Source organism: Poecilia latipinna, unplaced genomic scaffold (genome assembly GCF_001443285.1).
Source record: "Poecilia latipinna isolate Pla-1442-1.1 unplaced genomic scaffold, P_latipinna-1.0 Scaffold1407, whole genome shotgun sequence".
Classification (NCBI taxonomy): Eukaryota; Metazoa; Chordata; class Actinopteri; order Cyprinodontiformes; family Poeciliidae; genus Poecilia; species Poecilia latipinna.
This window is the reverse complement of record NW_015114023.1, coordinates 1-26235: the sequence shown is the minus strand read 5'-3', so window position 1 is coordinate 26235 and position 26235 is coordinate 1. Positions and strand designations below refer to the sequence as shown.

General features: G+C 40.8%; 1 protein-coding gene across 2 annotated transcripts; it reads right to left on the bottom strand.

Annotated features, from left to right (window-relative positions):
* Positions 1-72: 72 nt before the first annotated feature.
* On the bottom strand, positions 73-24402 carry LOC106962388 (C-terminal-binding protein 2-like). 2 transcript variants are annotated; one of them, XM_015056793.1, is made up of 10 exons: positions 23520-24402; positions 10635-10789; positions 6471-6615; positions 5050-5256; positions 4064-4278; positions 2974-3104; positions 2768-2895; positions 2555-2681; positions 2251-2328; positions 787-873 (listed from the first exon to the last, which is right to left on the bottom strand). In XM_015056793.1, the coding sequence occupies exons 1-9, from the start codon at positions 23539-23541 to the stop codon at positions 2262-2264; spliced, it is 1197 nt and encodes a 398-aa protein (XP_014912279.1). In that variant the 5' UTR covers positions 23542-24402; the 3' UTR covers positions 787-873; positions 2251-2261. The 2 variants fall into 2 exon arrangements, with proteins under 2 accessions (XP_014912278.1, XP_014912279.1); XM_015056792.1 differs by lacking the exon at positions 2251-2328 and having other exon boundaries at positions 73-873.
* Positions 24403-26235: the final 1833 nt, after the last annotated feature.

Here is a 26235-nt window from a genome sequence, read left to right as displayed (position 1 = left end):
AAAGAGTTAAAATTAAAGAACCCCTTGATTTTCCCTTTCTTAAACCCCCCGGTTTTTTCAAAAAAGAAAAAAAAAAAAAAAAAAAAAAAAAAAAAAAAAAAACCAGATACCGATTTTCAACAGAAGCACAGGAAAATAAACATTCAGAATGGAGTAAAACAAAAACATGTATTTGAGCAGAAGTGTGAAGAAAAAAAAAGAAAAAAAAACTAAAGGGAAAATTAGTCTTGACACGGTCCAGGGAGGACGGGGATCAGGTTTCCGTTCTGCCTTTAGTTCCTGGTAACACATCCCAGAAGTCAGAGGAAAACCTCCATAATATAGACGGAATGGTAACAATATAAAGAAAAACTTCACTTTTTTTTTTCCCCCAATCAGGAGGCAAAATCAAATCTGAAACAGGGAGAGAGTTTGGATCTTCTGCCCAGGAGTTTGACAGTCGCTCAGTCCCATCTTGGTGTGGCAGCTTAGGCGTGCACCGGCGTCCACTGTCCTCACTTGGGTCTAGTGGTTTCATACAAAAAAAAAAAACAACAAAAAAACAGAGTGCGTAACACATTGCCCCACAGGCAGTTTGCTGGTAGGTCCAGATGGCTGAAGTCAAGCTTATGTTTGGATGGGTTGACTCGGTCGGATCCTTGGTTTTTACACTGGTTTCGTGATCCTCGTCAGCTCCGGCGGCGGTCCTACTACGGCTCAGTCATGTGCTCTCGCATGGGGTCGCCGTGTTTGGAGGGCTGATGCGGAGAGGCAGCCTGTGACGGATGGGTGCCCGGGGGGAGCGTGTGGGCGATGGGCAGGCCCCCAGGCACCAATCCCTCCATAGGTCCGATTATCCCGCCGGGTGCGACGCCCATCACTCCGGGAGGGAATCTGAAAGTGAACGCACAGAGTGAACAAACATGGAGACGTACACGCTGGAACTTATGTGGCGACGAGAGAATAACATAAAATGTTCCCAGTAAATGGCCGTTTCAATTTAGAGATGGATTTGAAAGGTCATTATGTTGAGATTTTGAAATTTTGAGCTTTAACTGATTATTTCTAAAGCGCACACACACAAAAAAAAAACAACCTTAAACTCTATTTGATTAACACAGCAAGAATACAATTAAGTCACAGGCTTGTTTACCTTATTTCAAAAAATTTTTCACATTTTCTGACATTTTTATCACATCAGGAAACGACACCTGGTCTGACAAAAAACGTCACGTATAAAAAAAGAGGCACGTCAAGGCGATCAGAGTCTTAAAAACATTGACGTTTTCAAGGCGATGTGTAAAAAGGGTGAAAAACAAATGTCAAAATGTATTTTTGTCATTTCGGGTTGTATCAATTTCACCACAAAATCCATACATTTGTTCATCTTTCTGAACTTTGTCCACATTTGTCACAACTAAAAACTTGACGTAGTAGCACATATTTGTGAAGTGGAGAAAAATTAGAGTTAAAGCCCCCTTTAACTCCGATACCCCTGCATGAAATCCTAATCAGCAAACAAAGTCCCACCTGTGTGTAATGTACGACTCTTTGGTCAGAGAGATCAATAAAGAACAAAAAGCCTCAGTTTTAGGTTATAATTGATATCCCAAGTTTTGAACATCTGAAAATACCATCGAATGAAGAGCTGGCAGCATCGTGCTGAGGGGAGAGTAAAAGGCTAAAAACTGGGAAAAAGAATTGGACAAAATTTTTACAGGTTGCAAAGAAAGTGAGAATTCAAGAGCGACTTGTATTCAGGTCTTACAGTGGTCTAGTCAAAGTTATTCTGTAATCTAATTCAAACTTTTCGAGGTATTAAAATAAATTTAATTGAGTTAAATTAATTTTGAAAATGTTCCCGCCCCCCCACCCCTAATGTTTCGGGGGTTACCTCCACTTTCCAACCATGCACCACTTTCATATCACACAAAGTCAAAAGAAACCGTCCTGATAACGACAGTGAAAGTTTGTGGCTGCAAACAGAGCAACATGTGAGAAACGTAAATAACACTTCGAGCTAACTGTCCCGTAGCCCATATCTTGCTTCTCTTTCCTCTTTCCACCCCTCCAACGTTAGACGGAAACACAAGTTGTGCTTTGGTTCCTGCTGAGGGGCGCGGGAGAGGTGGAGGGGTGGCTGGGGAAGGAGGGCGGAGGGGCGGCGGGTGCAGTCACTGGGCGTGGAGGTTAGCGGGTGAAGGAGAACAAGGTTACAGCACTCTGCAGGGTTTTGTTGTCATTAAGAATCTTTCTTTTGAATTCATTTACCTGGTAGAGAATTAGGTATATAATTTGTCCTGCATTCCCCCCGTTGCTATGGCCTGTACCATGGTTTGGTTCACTCGGCTGTGTGAGAGAAGCAGTTCAGGCTGGTTGAGACAGTGTAGAGAGACTGGAAAGCGCACAGCCTAGACTTAAAAAGCTCATTTGGGCCAAAAAATGTAAAAAAAAAAAAAAAATTGAATTCACACAAACACAAATACAAACTCTTCAGACCGCCCCAGCCGCGCTACGGCGCGAGTTGAGACGGCACAAGTTGCTCACCGCTTGGCGTGCGAAAACCTCCTCCTACCTGTAGGCGGCGCCGTTGATCTCTGGGTGGATCTGGGGCTGCTGCTGCTGCTCCATCATCCCCCACGGCGCCGTGGACACGAAGAACTCTTTGTTGACGCAGTTCCGCAGGCTGTCGGGAATGCGACCTGCACGTGGGAGGGATCGAGTTTCGCTGAGTCAGGAGACGGAAGCTCGCAGCGGACTGGGAAAGGATCGAGAACGGGATCCGTACCGGTGATCGCTCTGCGGATTTCCGTGGCAGCGGCCTCCCTCATCTCCAGCGACGCCTGCTCACTGTACCAGGCGGTGTGGGGCGTGCAGATCAAGTTGGGGGCGTCTTTGAGAGGGCCCTGGGAAAAGCTGTTCGGCAACGAATTAAAAAGTAGGTGGAAACGCATAAGAGGAAATAAGCAGCCGATACTAGGAGATGAGGCGCACCTGAAAGGCTCCGACTCATGGACGTCCATCGCAGCGCCGCGTATCCTGCCTTCTTTGAGGGCCTGAGCCAGAGCTTTCTCATCCACTAGGCCTCCCCGTGCCGTGTTGACCAGGAAAGCCCCCTGGCGCATCTGAAAACACACACACACACACACACACACACACACAAACACAAAACGGGAGAGTTTTAGCTCAACCCGATAGTAGACACAAGTAATTTTTTTCCTATGAGGTTTTTTTTTTTGAAAGCACTATTAGATTGATTTATTGGGGTCTAAGTTATTATTAGTTATTAGAAATGATTTGGTCTGTGGCGATAAACAAGGTGCCATTAAGGGAAATATTAGGTTTTCCTGAACCTGAAACGCTGCTGTGATGTTTATACCCACTAGGTGGCAGCAGTAGGCAGCAGGAGACTAAAAGGACTCAGAATAAGATCTGCACTCAGCACAGATGAAAACACTGTGTGTGCAACAGCGGCATTGCATTTCACGGTTACAAAAAGTAACACAACTAATTGTATTGTAGGGTTAAGCTGCATTGCTTATAAACCCTTCATCATTTGCTGAACAGAGACCATTCGCTGGTTTTTAACTACCTTGCTTGATGGCGGCTCAGTATAAATATGAGAACATAAAGCATAACTACATGTTCTGGAAGCTGCTAACAGGGTCATATCTGGGAATAAATGTTAGGTAATTGCAAAAAATATAATTTCTAAACACTTAGAAAAATCTCTGCTGTTAGATTTACACTCTTACAACTTGAGAGCAACTTGTTATGCATGAAGAGCTTGCAAAAGAACACACTCCAATCTTACACCCACACTTTGTTGGAGGCACCTGGATCACACTGACCTCAAAGTTATAAATGGACAGAAGCGACATATTCTATCCACCCCCACACGTCTCAGCAACGTCTCTTTCCGTGTGACTTACTTCTGATATTCAACTGAAGAAGAAGAAAAGGTGACGGCTGAACAACACGGAAAGATTCCCGTAACAGATTCTCCAGGAAATCGCCAGCTGTGTTTTTTTTTTTGTTTTTTTTTCTTGTTTTATTCATCACCCGGGTCCGTCTCGAGTCGCACCTGTTTGATGGTGAAGTCGTTGATGAGGTGGTGGTTGTGTTCATTCAGGTTGCAGTGCAGGGACACGCAGTCGCTCTGGTACAGCAGATCCTGCAGCGTGTAGACCCGCTGGACTCCGAGCGAGCGCTCCAAGCCGTCCTGCAGGTAAGGGTCGTAGAAGATGACGTTGAAGCCAAACGCCTTGGCTCGCATGGCTACCGCCTGGCCTGTACGCCCTGACGGAGGCGAGGAGGAGAGAAAACCAAAAGTGGTGAAATGTCGTGTGCGTGTGGATCAAAACACGCCTCCCTTCCACGAATGAGATGCTCTCTCGTCTTTCCTATATTGGGGAGGACTAAGAGCAACGTGTCTGTGTCATGTCATATCTATAATCCAGGGAAACAGAAAGTGTGAGAAAAGAAACTACAAATAGACACTCGTAGGATTTGTTTGAGTTGCTGGTAAATATATGTGACTTTTTGCACATATTTTGCAAAAATACAGGCAAAAAGTCAAAAATATGACCTCATTTTTCTTTTTCTAAAAATACCACAGGCGAAACACATTTCTAAACTTTAATCAATTGTAAAACTTCATTGACTAATTTGATGAATATGAAAAAACATATTACAGTAGAAAAAAGCTTATCGGGAGTTCAGATTGTGCTAAAAATTACAAATTCTTAATACGTCCATATTGATATCTGCAAATTTATTTGACTTTTTATAGTAAATTATTTTATAGGTCTTGAGTTTTTTGTTTTCGTTTACTTGGATAAAATACGCGTTCCATAAATTGACGCAGAAATTGCACAACTTGCTGCATTAAAAATGTATCAGCCTATAAACAACGAGGTTCTCGGCATAAAACAGTCAAAGGTGGATGACTCTATGATTCAGGAAAACATATTTCTCCTTTAAAACATCCCATATCTCCTTTTTCATACCTTAGAGAGACTCTTCAGAGCCTGTCTCCAGAAACTACAAGTTTCTAAATAAGGTTCTTACCAAATCCGATGAGGCCGAGTGTCTCGCCCCGGATCCTGGCTGCCCCCGACGCCACCTCCCGGATCTGCTCCACACTCTGGACCCGTGTGCCCTCCCGGAGAGCCTGGTACAGCCAGGTGTTTCGCCGGTACAGGTTAAGGACGTGACAAAGCGTTGAGTCTGCCGTTTCTTCTACAGCTGCTGAAGGAATGTTACACACTGCGATGCCTGGAGAAGGACAGACAGAGGAATGCACATAGTAATGATAAGACTTAAAATACAAATGCACAAATGACTACTGTCATGACATTACTTACTGGAATAAATATCATCTATAGTTCTGTTAAAAAGTGTTTGCCCTCTTGAAGACTTCAGCTGTTTTTGTTGTTGTTTTTGTCATGCTCTATGTCAGATCATCAAATGAGTTTGCATATTTAATGTCAAAAATCACCAGAGTAAATAGAAAATGAAGATCTTATTTGTTAGCGGCAAAAAACTGCGTCTGCTAAGTACACTTTTTAAATCTGTCATAAAATTAGCGAGCCATTTAAGAAAAATAGCATAATGCTAACAGCTAGACGTAGTTGTAGAAGTGTTACAGTATTTGGGCTGCTTTGCTGCTTCTGAAACGCTGGTTTTGGAAATGGTCTAGTCAAAGTCCAGGTTAAAATTTCAATTAAAATGTTGTGGTATGATCTTAGCCAGGCCTTCAATGTTTGAAAATTGTCCAATGTCGCTAAAATAAAGCTTTTTTTGCTAACGAGAGTGTGCCAAAATGTGTCCAGACTCTGCAGAGCAACGCAAAAAATCTGCATACCAGATATTACAAAAAGTGCCAAAACCACAACCTAGTAAATGAAACAATCATTCAAAAACATTTAATACGTTACACTACAGTTTATATTTAAAGTTAAAATGTGTTTCATGTTCAGTAATTAAACATCCAAATATGGGGAAGAAAAGTGTAACAGCTGCATTGCAAAAAAAACCCCAAAATAGTACAAACTAAGTAACTACCTGAACGACGATCACAGTAAGAAATCAGTGAGATGAAGTGTAGCAGTAATGCTAATCAGGATCTCACACTAAATCCGCCTCTCATACCAAACAGGGACCAAACGAGAATAAAGAGGATTTCCAGCTGCTCTAAAGTATTTCCATCACCTCTCATGTTTACAGACAGTAAATAAATTCCACAACACATGTTGTTCATGTTAAGCTAACATAACCAGTAGAGTTTGGTTTTGACCCTGAGGAAGAGGCGAACTCTCTTTATCGACTTTGAATCATTTGTGCCGTCGTTCCCCTCCTCGCGCACGGATAGGCCGTGCTTGCTTGCTCGTTCCTCGCTTTCATTACTTTCGGCATATAACTACTGCGTCGTGCTGAACGGCCTCGATCTGCGCGCCGCTAACCGGCCTCTTTGTGCTCCACGGCCTCACCGAGCTCCCCGGCGGCCTTGATGTCGATGTTGTCGTAGCCGCTGCCGATGCGTATGATGATGCGCAGCGCCTTGAACTTCTCCAGGTCCTCTCTGGTCAGGGTGATGGTGTGGTACATCATGGCCCCCACGGCCTCGTTCAGCACCTGCGGGAATCACCGTCGTCTTTATCATCCATTTAAATCACGCCCCCTGCTATCCTGATATTCAGCAGAGAGCGACTTGTTGCAGCCGCCGTGAATAAAAGTGCTTTCACCACCTTCCTTGATTTATTTATTTATTTTTTTCCTTCTGGACCCGAGTTTATGTTCGTCATCTTTCATCTAAATGCAAATGGACTGTTTATGTGTGCTCTAAAACACAAGCAGTTGTCTGTGTGTTTACTGTATAATGAGCGCATGCAAAAGCTGCTTTTTGTCACAATCCATTAACTCAGACTGTATGCAAACAAGGTCAGAATGGGTGCAGGCCGGACAATAAAGTAGACAGCTGAGAAGCCCAGCGAGCATTAAGAAGTTGCCGCGGCGAAGCCAAGGCCGTTAAACAACTGGTTTAAATTCACGGCCCACGAACAGAATCGACCTACCTGAGCCAGATTAGCATAGTGATGAATTTCCCGCCCAACACATTTTTTTATTGGAGTTAGAAATAACAGGAGCTGGATGCTAAAGCTCAAGGTTGAAACTCGCTTTGCGCATTAATGCCATTATGAGTGCAGCAGGAGCGCCGTAGGCTTGGATGGAAGGACGACGGCGAGTCGTTGTGAACTGATAAGCAGTGGGAAAACTGACGAGATAGATTTTAGATTTCACTAATGAGTGGAAGAAAAGAAAATAAAATAAATCCTGCAATTCTGCAATTAGACTTGGTGAACAAAACACAAAACCTTAAATTTACTGAAGGCCCACGTGAGAACCACAAAGAAGGTTTCAGTATGAACAAATATTTATTTCTGACGTTTTGGGAGAGACACAACAGTTGAATCTTCATGCTTTCAGTCTGAATTAGAAACTAAGTAAAGGTGAGGAAGCAAATAATTAGTTAGCATCCACAGCTACTTTGTTAGCCTTAAACTGAGCCAGACTTTTTCCCATAATGCTTTGTTGACTGCTTCAAGCGGCAGAATCATTAAAGATGTCAACGTTATCTCTTGAACGCAGAAACGAATTGACTTTTGATATTCGGCACCTGGCTTGAATTAAATTAGGTTGATGTTTTATATGAATCCTGTTTACACGACAGACAATCTGGCTAAAAATGGCAGATGCTATCACCTTTCACAAAGGCACAGAGGTAGAGATACAGAAATCATAAATGTAAACAAAGAATTGCCATTAGTTATGTTCGAGATAATATATTGGCATGACAACACAGGCCCTTTGCTTCACTTGGAGCTGCACACAGACCAATATTGCTTTCATGCTAGCTACGCTAATTATGTTAACTGCTAATGGAAGATGATGCAAAAATATCACATATTGAACTCTATTTTGTCTCTATTTTAAAAGAGTAAAACCTTTATTTACCACAACAGCAGAGGAACATCACATCTACTGAGAAGTACGAAGATCACAGCAGGAAGGCTAGAAAAATTATTTTGAAATCTGTTCTTATACTAATTATTATTATAAACATGGAGTTCTTGCATGCTGCACCGTTCTTACAGATAAATAAAACCAAAAATACGATTTTCATTGTTGCATTTTATTCATCGAGTTTTCCAAATGTTTTTTTTTTGTGTTTGTTTGTTTTTAAATGATGCAAGCTACGTTTCAATACAAAAAGCCACTTGGCTTATTTCAATTTTCTTCTGTTAGCTTAGGAAGACTCAAACATGCTGAACTGATGACTGAGTTCACAACCAGCTGCTTCAATGACTCGATTATGTCATGACTGGAGTTTGCAGTTGCTCATTTCACGCTCATCAATGAAGCAAGTCGACACTTTTGACATTAGCAAAAGGTGAGAGCCGTTAAACTAAAAGCAGCGTCTTAAATCAACAGTGGAGTGGTAAGCTAAGCCTCGACGGGGCAAAATTGAGCTCAAATAGCTGTAAAACATCATCAATTCATAATATATTCTTTGGCAGACTTTTACTTACTCTCAAACTCTCCAGAAACCTTTTCCAGTTCACCCACAAGCATGTTTTGAGTGTTGTAATTAGCACTAAAACAACATTAAGCAGCTGTTGTCAAATCAAAACCAGAGCCACTTGAAAAGGGCGCCACTTTGATTTCTTTCTGAAATTCTAAGGGCTGCCTTTGCCTTTTCAAGGACAAGACTCCTTCACCCATCGACGGTGAGTGCTCTCTCATAGATTTCTCTTTTTAACTCAGCTAGCATCACAAAACGCTCACCAGACACCGCAGGCTTACAAGCTCAATTCTGAGAATATCAATTCATCTTTCTTCACCATGCAAGCGAAGAGGCTGCTAGGAAAAATACAAACACCTCACAAGAGCAAGTGGGAAGAAAACAACAACAAAAAACATGCATATTATTGCTATTTATTTTTACATAATTGGACCGTAATGAATTGAATATTTTTGTAATCTGAACCAAGTAAATTGGGATTAATTGGAAAATAATGAAACTGTATTCATTTGAAATGAATCAAATTTAATTTTTTTTTATAAATTCAATCAAATTGAACTGATTTGAGCCAAGTAGCATTTGTTGTATAATTTAATTGAATGTGATATAAAATAATATAACTAAGCTAATAAAACAAACAATTCAACAAATGAAAATACTGCATAAAACTTTATTTTAGTCACTCAATTCACTAAGTCAAACTCGTCATATAGATTAGTTTTAACACCTCATCAAGCCTTTATTTCTTTTAATTTTGTCAAAGTCAACGAAAGCACAACATTTAAGATTAGAAAATGGCACTGAACCAAAAATATATATATTTTTTTTAAATACACAAATGTGGGCTTAATATGTTCAATACCTGCATATTTGTTATTTTCCTAAAGTACTTCTAATCTGATAAACGAGCCTCATCTGAACATATATTCTAATGTATTGGACTGTAAAATAATTTTAAAAAAAATTATAATGAAACAGAAATATATGAGAACAAACTAAACCGTAAATGAATTCGATTGTTACTCTTCTGTTTTATTTTGTTTGTTTTAATCAATCAGTGTCCATATGTCTGATTCCTTCATCGCTACGTCTGAAAACTTCAAGGAAGTCTTGTTACAAAAACACAATAAAACAAACAGTTTTCCCAACAGAGTCATGTGTAATTCGGAGTGCGCGCGTGTCCATGCGTGTGTGTTTCCGCGTCTGTGCGTGCGTATGTGTGTGTGCGCGTGTGTGTGTGTGCATATTTGCAGCCCCTCTGTATCCTCTGCTGTGTCGTTATCATTGTGGGACTGCAGCCAACACTGATGCTTCCAGATGGGCCCTCTGTTTGTGTAACATAATCACACTGAGAGCATTTCGCTGCACACAGATTACTAATACCAACAAAAAAGATTTACTTTGGATCTCGTCAACTCAAACTGTAAAAATTTAAACACACGAAGGTCCAAGAAAACCCACTTCCACGTAGGCAGGACGAGGGAGACGGTTTTACCGTCCCTTTTCTCCTCCAATCCCTTTAAAGAGCTCTTTTTGAGTTTGGAATTGGAAAACTTGCCGCTCGTCGGCTCCGGCGTGCAGACAGTAAAATAAGACAAACGTTTCACCCACTCTGGCTGAGAACAATTACACTGCATTTCTATTACCAGCCTCCTCCTCCTCCTCCTCCTCCTCCCACTCCTCCTTATTTAACAAAGCTGCACTTCAGCCCCCAGTGGGATTAGCGTCAGTGATGAAACCATTATGGCTGTACTGGGAGATTGGAATGAGCCAGTGGGCTGAAATATCATTAAAACATTACAGAGGGGGAGGCTTGGAAGGAGGACAAAGATTTTTCTTCTTCGACGAGCAGAAAGCAAAACAATATTAGAAACAGAAGTTCATACAGTGTTACACCGGTTTGTGCGGCTTTTTTTTTTTTCTTTTCATTGTTGAAACGTTTAGCGCTTCTTTTTCTTAAACCAGGCTAATGTGAAAAATCTCCCTCTTGATCACTGGAAGAAGTTAAAAGGGTAAACACAGCATCTAAAGAGGAATCGGTGATTATATTGACTTAAGAACCAAACGATACCTTTTCGTGTATCTCCTGCGTGGACTGGGCGTCACAGAAAGCCACGGTGGCCAGGTCTTTGAGGATGGGCATCTCCACGGTGCAGTCGCGCCCATCCAGCAGCGCCACCAGGGGGCGCGGGTGCATAGGCCCATTCATAATCTGGGGCCGGATACCTGCGGAGGGGCAGAGAAAACAGGCGGTCAATTATTTACACCTGGCACAAGTCATGTCAGGAGGCGCGTCCAGGAAGTGTTGACCACGGATCCTGCTTTTGGCTTCGGATCGATTCCCACAAAACTTGACCTCCTCTCTTCTTCTCTCAAGCCGCCGTCATCATCGACTCGTCTACCTGTCGGCGCAGGTCGATATCTCAGACGCGCATATTCACATCCACGATGCGACCACCCCATGACTTGCTGTTTTCTCCAAACTGTTACCAGGCAACAGGTCCTTTCACCTCATGAGGTCATCACCTCCATTATCCTATCACTTCACAGGAGCCGAGGCAGGTCTTTACTGTGTATTTTTAGATGGTGGGTGTACAGTGTAGATTATTTGCAGTCATTCTGATGCTGGAATAAAAAAAAAATAAAAAAAAAAGAGCAGTTTGGACGCTTCTCCATAAAACGGGGTCACGGTCGTTAATAAAACCCCTGCTACGTTCAATCAATAAAAATCTCAAGTCGGTTTAACAGGAGGTAAAATATAATCAGACTGTGTGCGCCCAAAAGCTGATGAAAGAGGGAAAAAGAGGGAGAAAAAGAAGAAGAAGAAGAAAAAAAGAGAGATGGGAGGTGGGGGGTCCAAACACATTCACTCTCTGGCTCCCTGCTGCCTGTTGTCATGGTGATTAGAGGATTTGGGCAGGATTATGAAATATTTTATTTAGTGGCATCTGCGCTGCTGGAGAGGACATCCAAGCCTGCTCGCATCGTGACTGCGCCTCTAACTCCTCCGGTTTAGGAGAGGAGAGAAAAGCTTTTCTGACCTCTACGGCCGAAATGTCCAAGCATATGCACAGGAAGTAGTACATGTGCCTGCATGGACAAATTAACAAACCATGCTAAACTTAGGAGAACAAAGGCGGGTGCATGCATGCTGGCGAGGATTTTCTGCAGAGCTTTGCTTCTTGTGTAAATAGGATAAATAGAACTTCATCAGTTTAATTGTTGGTTACTTTTCTGACACTTGAAAAGTAACCATTTTTGTTGTTTTATTTTTAGAAATTGATCCTTTTATTTGGCATTCACTTGCTTGTAAATGCAAAGTAAAACTTATTTAGCAAAATGTATTAACATACAGCTATGGAAATAATTAAGAGACCACTTAAAATTATCAATTTCTATGATTTTACTTTGTATATGTGTATGTTTGAGTAAAATTAACATTCTTCTTTTATTCTACGAACTACTGACAACATGTCTCTGAAATGCAAAAATTTAGTGTTTATGTGCAGAAAATGAGAAATGGTCCAAATAATGAAAAGGATGCAGTGCTTCCATACCTCAAATGATGTAAAGAAAACAAGTTTGTATTAATTTAGAAACAACAATTCTGATGTTTTAACTCAGTAAGAGTTCAGAAATCAATATCTGGTGGAATAACCATCATGTTTCCTTGGGTTCTGTGCAGTGGTCTCTTAATTTTCTCCAGAGCTGCATGTTCATTTGCATCAACACTCATTTAAATATTTCTGTGTTACAGTGTCAAACATTTAAAGCCTCTCATTTTATCACCATTGCGTACAAAATATACTTTGTGAAACAATACTTAACACCTTAAATCAAAGAACAATGCCGGGGGAGGGTGAAAAAATAAATGCTAAATCTCATATGTTTGGAGACCTGTGCGTTGCACTGCTGCATTAAAAAAAACAAACATGTACTGCATTTTGGAGAATCGATAAATCCCAGCCGCTTACCCCAGTAAATAAATAAATGAAACCCTCTTGCATGCAAAATGAGGAGCAGTGGCGTTCCCCTGTTCAGGAGTAAAACTGGAATCAGAGGATCAATTTATATAAAAAACCAGGGCTTAGCAGGTTGACATTAATATCATCGCTCTGACAAATGACGGGAATTACTATTAGCTTCATTCATTTGATTAATGCCTCTGCCTCCGCTTCTTGTTCTTCTACAACAGTCAAGGACGAACTGATAAAAATAAGCAGGACTGACGGGGGGAAGTGAGGAGTTCACCACTCCGAAACCGATGAAAGATCGCTAAAGGAGTGCACTGACGATGCATTTACACGAATTTATCTCTGCGACAACAAATGAACCATCAGGCTTTGCCGGGACAGATTGTAAAACATCACTGGTGACGCCGGACGCCTCCTGTTAATTTTTACATGTCGGTTTTCCCGCCGCGAGAATTACGTCCGGCAGCTGCGTGGCATGCGGCGTCTGTGTCAGAAAGGACGCAGACCGGAAGAGTGAAGTGGGCAGTCAGCAATCAAGCAGAGTTTAATAAAACAAACTGTAAAGCCGCACCAAGGCAAAGCATCCCCCTTTTGCCCCGTTGTGTTTAATTCTTTCATAATCTGCCTCTTGTGGGTTTCCAACTTCAGAAGAGGTGCAACAGAGCTGTTTGATTTTGGAAAATCTTCTTGTAAAGTCCCAAACAAGCGCGTTCAGTCTGGCAGAGGGTGAACGGAAAACAATCACCTTTACCAGCTTTGTCCTTCTGATTCACTGTCGAGGCTTTATGAGAGACACGAGAGATTCACAAAGTACTTTGCGGCTCCACAGGAGTGAGGCAACAATATTCGGAAATGTGCAAAAACAGTCCTCGGTTTTCAGATTCGTCGGCGATTATATTGACCAAGAACCAAGACTTGTCATCTTAAAGGCTGATAAGTCTTTAATTGTTTCTAAAAACTTGGTGACACACATACCTTTTCTCTGGAAGACTCAACAGGCTTTTAAAACACACACACACACACACACACATATTATATATATATATATATATATATATATATATATATATATATATATATATATATATATAGTGAGAGAGAGAGAGAGAGAGAGAGAGAGAGATTGAATTGTAATGACCAACATTAGAATTGCTCAATGGACTCTGAAGGATGAGACGATGTCTCCGCTCTGTGTAAAACTGCAGCTGCTCCAACTGCTGCCTCTGTTTGTGTCGCATCAAACTCATTCCACATTTCCCCTTACAGTTCGCAGTGGTTATGGTATATTACTAGTTCCCATGGCTGATCGAGCCGTAGCATTCCTGGGTTGTCTTGAATCACTCAGTCAGTGTTGTGCTCTTTCAGACACACGCGTAGCTCACATAGCTAAAGAATGACCTGAAATGGGCTGTTGTGGGAGAGTGAACAATATCTACTGTGATGAAGTACAGCAGTGTCTTCCTCGATTTAGTGGAAAGCTGGAATGTTGTGGTTTTTACGCAGCGCTTCTTCCATTCATAAAGATCCAGATGGAGTTGTGCATTTAAAAATGCCTTGATGCTGTCAAACCAGAAGTTTTTACACTTCATTCTTTTCTAATTCTTGCAACTATGTCGGAGAAAACGTTCCAGTCGGCGAAGTAAAAACAAACTTTCAGGACTGAAAACATGCTGGCATAGCCAGTGACAGTTTTTTTTTTTACCTCGTCGGGATGTTTCATTGCACCACAGAAATTCTGTGGCTTAAGATTTTAAATGTCAGAGCTCTAAAAAATAAATAAATAAATAAAATTAATTAATTAATTAATGTGTGACGTTTACTCTCTATGACAGTGCAGAGTTAAATGGCTTTTCTCCAAAGCTCTAAATCAGTAAATTTGCTCTTTGGAAATCCTTAACCAGTCTGAAAATATGTTCAGTTCCTCAGGGCCAGCTAACAGAGACAGAAGAGATTATGTTACAAACACAGAGAGATTGAACAACTCTGAACATTAAACTGCAAGGCATCTGTAGCATATCAAAAGATTTTTTCTTTTTACCAAAGTTAAGACATTTAAAACTACATTTGGTGCAAAGCAGCTGGTTTGGTTGTGGTAAGTTTGAACGTAGCGTTATTTTGATCTGTGTGGTTGGAGGAACCGCAGCATGAAAGCGGTTGCTGCTCCACAGCAGGAGTTAAAATTTAAAGTAACCATGGAAACAACTAATCAGCAATTATTTTCAATTGATTATGGGGGAAGGTTTAAATAACTTTATATTAAAATAAAAAAAACTGACTTTTTAAATAAAATTAAAAATAAATAATTAAAAATTTTTACCCTCAGACAAAAGTATCTTGGGTGAAATTAAAATAATTTCAAATAAAATTTAGCAATTGCATGAATAATTGTAGGACTGGCTGTGCATGTACATACAGCATATGATTTCAACCCGCAATTAAATATGCATGTGAATTAGTTGAAGGCCAGAGACAAAATGTTGCTCTATTTCAAAGCACCTATGCAGTAAATCGGTCTTTATGATACACAAATAACAAGTCTGTACTCAGCTGAATATCTGCTAATACAGCGTTTTTATAATAACCTAAAAGGTTTTCAAGTTATTTTTCCATAAGCTAATGTGTTTGAGCAGTGCAGCTAATCACAAAAATTGAATAAACAGACTCAGATGCATTATCAGTTTAAACAGTTAAATCTGGTCGAAGCGTTTGCCAAAAGCAGTGGAAATGAAAAATGTTGTCCCTTCACCTGCTCCTCCTCTGAATGTCACAGACACACACCTGGAGTCTGGGAAACGACAGGAGGAAAGTTCGCTCCAAATAGGCTGGCTTTGCCTTTAAAAAAAACCAAAAAAACAATTCTTTGTAATTTGTAACAAATAGGCTACATAGGCATATTTGCACGTGTGCATCCACTGGGCTTTGTGTGGGTCAAATGCGCCATTTTTCTGTGCGATGCACATCATGCACATGTGGCCTGCATTGGTGTGAGTCAGGCACATCGTGCTGCTTTTGAACAGTAGTCATCACGCAGAAATGGTAATATTTCTGGTTGGACTCTTAAGTTTGTGTATGTGCCTGTTTGATGTGTGTGTGTGTGTGTGTGTGTGTGTGTGTGCGTGCGCGCACTAGTAAAGCAGGTGTAAGGAGCAGACTGCAGCCTCGCCAAACACACCTGTAGCGCCCCGTGTCTCATCATCACACCCCTGCAGAGTTCATTATCAGACTGGAAATACCTCCATCTCCCGACGACAGCCGCACAAAAGCAACGGAAACATTGTGAGGAAAAAAAACCCCAAAAACAAAACTGTCACCCCGAGGTGACAAGTCAGAATCAGATGCTTTTAATCCCTAAATGAATGAGAAGGAAGCAGTTGGTGGAATAAATGCTGCTTTAGTTAAAGGGACTGGGTCAAGAAGCTGCTGATTAATTATTTCCTGGTTGCTAATTGGCTGACTGCAGCCTAATAAGGCAGAACGTGGTGCTGAATTTAAGACACAAATAACCTGCAGATAATTAACACTTAACAAGGTTGCTAATGTGGGTCTAAATGGCTCTGATACCTGACCAGTAATTACAACAAACTTACTGGTAATACACCGAGAGAACTGAGACTTGGCTCTAGTTTTAGATCAAAGAAAAAAAATAAAATAAAATAAAACAAACACCTAAAGAGATTTTTCTGAATTCTTAAAGCAAGCAGCTTTTTACCTAAACTCTCTCAGAAACATTCAAAACTAAAATACGTCACGCAATGTCACGTATTGACATTGCGTGACGTATTTAAGTGTGAATAATTGTGGTATGAAAGGAAAATGAAACATGGCTGTCAAATGTTATCACAGATAAAAAAAAATCAAAAAGGTTTGTCTTTACTGGAGTCTTAAACTTCCAGTCTTTACTCTGGAAGTCTTAAACTTCCAGTGCAAATAATTCCCTTCAGAAATGACCACATCAGTGAGTCGGGTCATTTAGTAGCAATACAAATACAGCTGTTCTGTGAACACTTCAGTATTTTTTGGGAAAACATTACTAAACAACTAAGTTCACAAAGTCTGAGAATTAAAATCCAAGTGGTATCAACATTTGTAAGACACTCTATACATTGTTATCTCATAGATTTAAAATTGTAACGTAGCATTAACGATATGACAGAGAACTGGTCATAGAGCACTACTATGAACTCAACCTACAAAAGGGTTTGTAGATTAAATCATATATCAGAAATAACATTATTCTTTGCTTAGGCTTCAACTCGAGCTACTATGCTGGCTTTTAGTGATAACACTGTGGATAGCTCTATCCTTATCCACGTGTCCTTGAATGATCTTCCTCCAGAGAAAAACAGTGAATAACGCCTTATACAACCAGTTCTTAGTTTTTCTGACCAAAGCAATCTACTTTGAGCTAATCTAGACTAGAAATGTTTTGTTGTTATGCTTTTTTTCACATTGCTGCGCTCTAATTTTTTTCTGCTTACATGGAGACGTTCAAAAGGAAATAAATAAAACCTCTGATATGTATAACGCGAGGCACTTTCAAGGAAAGTCATGTTGCGTGTTCATTCATTTGTGCTAAGAAGCAGACAACACATTAGAAGTAATACTGCCGCTTTTAGAGCTTTTTAAAATAGCATGTTCTAATTGAAACATCAATCTATTGCCATGAAGGATAACATAGCATTCCTAATAATAATAATAATAATAATAATAATAATAATAATAATAAACACTTTAGATGAACTTGAGCTTTTACTCGGAGATGGAAATGTCTAAACCATCTTAAAGGTAAAGTTTAAGTATAATTTGCAAAACAATACTTCTGTTTGTTTTAGGTTTTCTCATGCTGTCAAACATCATTGTCACCAAAAATGTTGGGAAAAAAAAAGGTAATTAATCTTCAATTCAATTCAAGTTATCCATATAGCACCACTTTATAGCAAACGGTGTATCAAAAAAAATTTACAAGGCATATAGATCCAACAGATATCCGGAAATAGAAATCAGATCAAAACAATTCATTGCAATCCAAATCCTAGTTATAATACAAGCAAATCAAACTCGCATCCCTCCTCTAAGTAACCACGAGGCGACAGTGGAGAGAAACATTCCCCTTTAACAGAGAGAACACCCAGTGAAGTCGACGTTCAGTGTGATCACTGTACGTTTTGCAGCCTTAATCCCAAAACACCAGCAGCAAGCAAAACAAGACCCCATCATGAACATTACACACACTTCCAATAAGAGATAGGAGTTGACGCATCATCTCCTGAAGCCCAAGACCACCTGTGAGGTATCCTTATTCAAATTAGAACTCCATACTGCATGTATGATTCACACGTCGATGGCGGTCGCTACATTGTAGCCACAGCTGCCCTTAGGCAGACCGACAGAAATGGAGTCCAACCACCAGCAGGCGAGGCGGTCCAAGTGTCTTCCCCAAGGACACGACAGAAACATATCTGCACCTAAACAGCAGCTTTGAACCGCAAGTTAATTCAATTTAAGGCAGCCTAGACGATTTCGTATTTTCTGCATCCAAATCCTGCCTGTTTGATGGGATGAAGTCCAAGGCAGCATGAACCTGTAGGAAGCTGCCCAATCATAAAGACCCAACCTGAACCAAACTCTCACCCTGAAGCAGGGAAGAAAAACACATTATTCAACAGTTATATAAACTTAAGCGAGCAGCAAAAACAACAGAATTAAAGATGGTTTATGTTGGGCTGGAAATTACTTTGGATGCTTGTCTTTGGGACTAAAATGTAAAGTGGCTACGCCAATGTCCTGTTTTGTAATCAAAGTATTTATTACAGCTCCACAGCCAGCATTGTCTCTCAGAATGAAAGAAACCAACAAATAAGAAAATGAGCCGAGTAAGTAAATCTAACCATGACAATAGATTTTATTTTATTTGTTTTTTCTTATCCAGTGATGGTCACATGTCCTTGCATCCCTCAAGAAAAGCTTTGTTGGACTAAAGTTGATGGTATCGTTAGCCAACACTAATCACAAACTGCACCATTTGTCAGGAAGTATGGAAACCTTTGGCAGAGCTGGCCACAGCGTACGCTCCACCACAAATGGATTACAGATGTTCCGAAGTAAAAAGCCTTTTTGGATCCTGACAGGGCAAATAGTTGTTTTAAACTTGAAGAAAGAGAAACGGAGAACTCAGGAAACGCGTCAGATCTTTTGTGAATACAATTTAATGTCTGATTCTGTCACTTGGCCCTGCCCGCGTAGGAAAATTAGCTCAGTTAGCTCCACAGCCAGACGCTGTGAGTCAGAGATTTCACTCAAGAGCGAGAGGGATCATTTCCTTAAACAGAAAGAAAAAAAAAATGACAAAAGAATATAAAATCTCATTCCAACCTGTTTCTTTCTAAGCACTTGGAAACCAGCATTTAAAATGGCATTCAAAAACATCAAACTACGTCAGAAATCCTTTTTTTCTCCCTCTCTCTCTTTTTTTTTTCTCCTCTCAGGCTCTATTTTCTGACAAATCGAGTGGCCTGGATTTGCGGTTTCACGGATCTCCGACACGCTTTCGCTGCTTTACAAAGACAATTTTATTTGGAAGTTAATGTGCTCCCTCCAGATTTATTTGTGGCTTGCTATTTGTGAGGTTGTCACACACTTTGAAATGTAAATGTTCCACTCCGGGACCACAGACTTGCATCAACTTACCTTCCCCATTATAATTTTACGAATATTTTCACTGTGTGAGCTTTCTGTCTCAGGTTTCCGTTAATAGCCTTTTGAAACAGTTTATTCTCTTCACCTGCAGAGGAGTCAGACACTCAGACCCTCTCTTACGTCATTTTTTGAATTACAGTGGGGGCCGCTTTGGCCAAACACTCAACACCCACTAACTCATGGATCTGGATCTCTTTCCCATCTCTGTCCCTAACAGCCACATAAACTCGTCAGACCTGCGCGATACAAGCCATCAGTAGGTGTTTTGGTGGAGCCCATAAAACTACAAAAACAAAAGGAAGTGAGGAGTATTTTCCATGGCGCGATGATGTCAGCGACGGAGTTCACAGTAAGCTTGAAAAAGAAAAAAAAAAAAAAAAAAACTTGGCAAGTGGTGCTGGACAAAAACGGTCTTATTGGGCTTAGGACCAACAGCTGGTTCTGGTTACCTAGTAACTCCCAAGCTGGCGGGCCTTGGAGATGAGTGAAATGAGGGAGGGGAAGTGCTGACCCCCTGGTGGGTTTTTCTTTGTGGCAAGTGCAGCAGGAAGCAAAGCACAAGCTTGATCGTAATTACATCAAACCTTGTCCCTGCAGGCCACCCAACCTCTGAACCCAAACACAGTGCGAGCTGCGAGGAGTGGAAGTGCCGCGACCATTGATTCAGCAAACAAAAACTTGATTCGGCCCTAATTTTAGCTACAGTTTGCGTACTTACGATAATGATATGGATCGGCGGGGGGTTTATAGAGGGTTAATGCTAAAAATTACACAACGGTTTTTTTTTTTTTCAATGTAAAGCTTTGCAGCAAAGTAAGTGTGACTGTGAAGGTGAGAGCTTTAAACCTCTGAGAGATTAGAAACTCTTATTTTGAAGGACGAAAGCAAGCCATTCTTGAAATGCACTGACGTGACAAGAGTTAGCTAGTAAAGACGGCTCATGGGGCGGCTAAGTCAACAACAATCTTTTACAGCAGCACTGAAACTACAGTCATCCATGTGCGAGTGTGTTGGCTGCTCGGAGGAAACTGAGAGCGGGAAGAAAAAAAATACTGAGTTTGTAAGCGAGAATATCGCAACAGCCAGATAAGTTCTTTTAAAATGAACACATTCGAGATAAAAATGAACCACTTGCAGACATAACGCTGTATTATTAAATGATGCTCTAGCTTGTTTATGCAGACAGAAACATTTTGCTCTAAAGGTAAGGGCCTGGTGACTGCTGCCTGCCCAGTGGCACAGTCCAGGGTGCTGTGTCCATATACGTCCGTCTCTGTGAATATCTGCTTTTGATCATGTTTCCCTTTCTAATGAACTTGCCTTAATGTCATTCTTTTTGTTGACGATTTGAACTGAAGGCTTGTCCATGTAAACAGCATCGTTTGGTTTCGGGCAAAGTATTCGAGTTATACTGTAGAAAGGGGCAGCAAAATCTGAAAATATAAATATCATCCTTAATTGCAGATCAACATTAATTTTAAGTCATCTCGGGGCCCTAAGAAGAAGCAAAGTTAGCGTCTCTCACTTAGACTTGTCTAAACTTATCAAAGCTGAGCGGGACAATCCACTAAAAATTGGTTTAAAACATACAAAATTGTCTTTCTATTGTAAAACTTCACAATGTGAGAAATGTAATGTCTGCTGCTGCTTCTTCTTTTTCTTTTTTTTTAATAGGGATTGATTGCCAATTCTGACACTCATTCTCAGTCTTGTCTTGTGAGGAGAATGTGTTGTTGCAACTCTATTAATCATAAAAGTCCCAGAGCTTATGAAACAACAACAAGGCCATATCAGTGTCTCCAACAGCTTTCCAATCCACCTATCATATTTTCTTGCTCTTCAAGTTTGTCCACTTTCACACTGAGTAGCAAAAAAAAAAAAAAACTGAACAAAAAACCCCCAGCATGGTTACACTCTCTTACTGTCCATGCATGTTAATAAAAATCAGGGCCTTGCATTCTTGTGCGTGTTTACGATCCCTTAGGCAGTAGAAAAAGAGGGGAGGTGTAATCTTTTCTTTGGCAGAGTTGCCTTCGCTGGCTCCCAGGCAGACCCTTTCAGCGCCCAGCTTCACTGCCGCCAACCCCAGCCTGTCTCTTGTTCCACTTATGTGGACACACAAAGACATTGTTTGTCCTTCCCCTGCGCCTGCCCACCCCCTTTTAAAGTTATCACCATCCAAATGGTCCAACGGAGGGGTGAGGAAGGGAAAGGGAGAGAGGAGGGCAGGGTGGGATCACATGTAAAAGTGGAAGAGAGTAAAAAAAAAAGGAAGGAAAGGAGGGGGGGGGGGGCAAAACATATGCTGACGCAAAGATATCACAGATGGTGTCAGTGCTAGCTGAGGAAGAAAGACAAGCGCCTATTCTCCTTAGAAGCAGCAAGGCCAGGGTTTGGGACAAAGGCAGCTGCCGGCGCTGACAGGCAGCAGACGGTGGACATCATCTTTACTTCACATGCACTCGCAGAAACAACTGCGTCCAAAGGGTTTCGAGATCTGTTAACAGCGACAGAGGCGCAAACATATCCAGGAAATCTGCAAAACTGCTTTTATGTAGCGTGCTTTGCTTTAGAATTACAGAAACCTTTCTGCAGGATGTATGGTACCCCAAACCGAAGTCCAGTGGTTGCAATTCCCCACCGCTGACCCCCAAGTGCACACCGCCAAACTTGCGTGCACAGTTGTGAACGTGAATATAGGCACACTGGTTCATTTTGCACGCCTGTGTGCTTTCATTCATTCATTGATCCATTCATTCAACAAGAAAACCTCAATTATTTCTTGCATTCCTATTTTAAAATCTACAGATATTTCATCTTTATATATATATATATATATATATATATATATATATATATATATAGCGCTAGCCTTGATCTTTCATACCTCTGTCTAGGAATCAAATGTCAAGATGAATCAGTTGTAATATTTTTAATTTTTTCTTTTATTGTGGTGAAGCCTCTATGTAGTTTAAAAATAATGTTCGATTCAGACAGCTCCTGGTCAGAGGTTAAATAGTGATTCAGACACTCAAATATTGGTGTTTTATTCATACATGCATACAAAACAGTTATGACAATGTAGTTATAATAATGAGTGATGCTACATCAGTGAAATCCTCCTGATACCGAGGCTTTAGTACATGTTGACCTTTTACCACTTCTGCAGGCTTTGGTTGGGCTTTTTAAACAATTCAAATATGAAAACATGGAGTTGTGTCAGTAACAGTCTATCACTGCTACTACTTATCACTTTTATATTGTTTAACAGATTAAATGTTTGTCCAGACAGTTAATAGTTTCTCTAAAGACGCGGATGGGAGAGCTTTCAAACAGCTTGCGCTCTTGGAAGGCAAACTACATTCCCTCACTCTCAGCTATTGACACTATCTAAACTTTCAATGAGTCACTAAATACTGGACTACTTCCAAGTTCAGCAGACATTTCCTAGCATTAGCATATATGCTAAAATGCTAATGTTACCACAGTAGTTATTCCTAATACAATACCTACAATTAGCAAAGGCAATTAATGTTAGCCAGATTAGCATTTTCACTAATGCCAGCATATAAGCTGATTTTAACTAGGCAGATTGTGCTACCTAATTTTAGCTAACATACAATGTCAGGATATCTCCTTCAGTAGAGCAGACTAATGTAATAACAGCTCCAGCTTGGCTTTAATTCATTATTTAGTGTAGTATTCTCACCCCCTGAGGAGGACAGACCCCCAGGCTGAGAATTGTAGCTTTATACTTTGTGTCACCTGCAATGAAATCTCTACTTCGTCTTAAAACACTGAAAGTGAGGAAAGAAACATTCTAATACTATATCTCTTGTTCTAAATGTGATTCCTGTAACAGATTTTGACTTATCAGTTTTTTTTTATCTTTTATTTAAAGCGTCAACATTTTATGCAAAGGCACATGGAAAGATTTTGTGAAATACAGTGCAAACGTAACACTAAGCCCTTACACAGACGAGAGCTGCTCATACGCCAAATCATGTGCGACCTCTGACCCTGATCTCACTCTCTTTATACTCGTGTGCAAAGCTCTGCAAAATTGCCCGTCTCTCACACACACCGATTCCACGATCCACTTCATTTGTAAAATATAAGAAGCCCTTTCATCTTACAGCCAACTCCCTCCTCCCTGCAGACACCACAGACATTTATTATTACCCATGATGGGTGCAGCAACACACACACGCACGCACGCATGCACGCACACACACACACACACACACACACACACACAAATATAAGATGAGAACTGTTCCTCTTGCCTGGGAAATGCTGTCTCCTCATTCTTGAAATCAGGTAATGCACATGGCAGAAGGAAATTTTAGAGGTGACGGACAGAAAGCAGATTTGGGCGTTGGTGTGTTCTCACACACTGTGCCCTGGGGTTATTCTCCTCTCTGCCTCCCTTTGCCTCCTCCTGCTCCAGCCTCCTTCTGTCCTCTATCGCTTGTCTCGCTCCCCCGCTGCTCGTTTCCAAATCTGTCCTCCTTCGTCACCTCACCCCAAGAAGTTCCATTTCTCAGATGACTGGTACTGTTGGTGTTGGTGGTGGGGGGAGAGAAGAAAAATGGATGGTGGCACAAGAGGGCAGCGGGCGAGGGGGAGGGACGCGGAGAAGAGAGACGATGGCCACTCTCCCCGCTCTCTGCTCGTGCGGTCAAAAACGGATCCTTAAACTCTTTTAATCTCCAGAGAGGAGGAGGAAAATTAAAGGATCTTTCTTCTTTTTTTCTCCCTCCGGTCGGCGATCGGCACTTGTCTTTTTTTTTTTTTCCCTCTTTCCCCCCCCCTTTTTTCAGCTGGATCACTCGTATCCGTTTCTCTCCAGCCTCCTCTCGGTCGGCTCCGTCTCTCTCCTCCTTCTTCTCCTTCTTTACAGCAGGTTCGGGCTATTCATTCAGACGTCAGGCTCGCTCCGTCAGCCTTTTGTTGGAAGTCACAGCGAGACGCAGGGAGAGAGAGGAAGAGGTGGGGGGGCGTAAGAGGAGAAAAAAGGAAAAAAAACAAAAAGCGATAGAAAGAAAACAATCTGCTACCACAGCTATGTGAAAGAAAAGAAAAAAGGGAGCGAGAGGTGTAGCAATCCTGGCACATGTTTCTCCTCCATTCTCTCTGACCTTCCCTTTTTACATTACATACTTTCCTTTTTTTTTCCCCTCTCTCCTCCCTTCCTCCCTCCCTCTTTCTTTCCCTGCCTCTATGTTTTATTATTTGTGATCTGGGCTTTAAGACTGCCCTCTCTCCCCCTTCGTCCGCCTCACACCCTCAAACTCTCCTCCAATATCTGACGCTGCATTTCCTTTTTTTTTTCTTTTCTTTTTTTTTATTCCACTCCACTCTATTCTTCTTAAAACAGGCAGAACTGGTTTTGCTGCACCTTTTAAGTAGGTTTTGCTTTCATTAAGTTCAAAATGAAGCACACAAATACAAGCTGAGACGGAGTGAGAATTGCTTGTGTCCTCACTAAAACTAGGAAAATAGAGCACGTCGCCCCAGTTTGAAAGTTCCTACTGTGGCTCCCCGTAGCTCAAAGAATACGCTTGAAAATGCCGTTAGTTCAGAAACTGCTGAACAGTTTAGCACCGAAACACATTAGAGATCTGCTGTTGTCATTGTTATCAACCTTCCAGAGCACGCAGGTCTTCTGGTTCTGGTCTCCTCTACGTCAACAGAACCAGAACCAAACATGGAGAAGCGGCATTCAGCTTCCATGCACCACAAAATCTGGATCAAACTTCCAGAAAACTGCAAAAACAACTGAAACACTGAGTTCCTTTAAATCAGCGCTAAAATCCCATTTGCTTCGAGTTTGATTAATTATAATGATGGCACTTGACAAAATGTAACGCTTATTTCTCGTGTCACAACTGGTTTCTGTATTACGTTTTTATGGCGCAAAGCACTTTAAAGCTGTTGCTGAAATGTGCTGCACAAAAACACTTTATTTGACCACAGTTAGAAAAAGGAAAGCATTTCACTTTCTGAACTACAGTAAATTGTCCACAAATGTTTGATGGCAACAAACAATTAATCGGTTTAAAACTAAATGTTAACATTGCCATTTGGAAACACCGTAGCTTTTAAATGTTTCATGTCGAAAACGACAATTTTCTGTCGCACTGTTCCACAGGTTCACTGTCCTAACAATGAGCTTTTGATGAAAGAAATCAGATATCCGTCCACCCCTCCTGAAGCAGCGTCTCCGCTTTTCTTCACATAAAACAAACACAGTGGCCCGCTTGGCAGTATTAGAATAGAAAAAAATGAAAAATGAAAAACACGGAGCGCAGTGACAATATCCTAAAAGTGCAGTTTTCAATCCGTGAGCAGACTGGCTCTTATGCACTCTGTGCTTATTGTGCAAAACCCGAGCACCGTAAACACTACTTCTAAAGTTAAAGAGTGGCAATCCTTCAAGTTTTGCTTTAATATGCGCCTCAAAAATATAGTTTCAGTGTGACAGTAATAATATGTTTTCTTTTAGCAACATTTTTACCTGCGCTTTTAGGTTTTAAATAAAATCTCTTAGATTATGTTAAGTATGATCTTGTTTTAATTTATTTCATAAAAACACTCAAACGTGGTATTTTTCTTCAAGGTCATGATATGGTGAGAATTTTATGCCTTATTGTAATAAAGGTTTTTTTTTCTGCTTTCTGAAGTAATTTTAGTAGTAGTGCTGATCTGAGTGCTGTTGTGCTGCACATAACCTACATATAATCTACTGAATAATGTTGTCAGTTCTTGTGTTTAACAACATAAGAAGTCTGTTTCAAAGTGTCTAAAAGCAACAATTATATGAAAATCTCTCCAAGACTCCAGGATTAAAAACCAAGAAGAGATTAGTGTATTTACTACGACACCAGACTGACAGGCCAGCCCAACACTAAGCCACTTTTCTAAAAGGATTTTTATGAGACCACTTCTGATCAAGATTTTTTAAATGAAGAATGTTTTCTTAGCTTGAGAGTCCTAAAT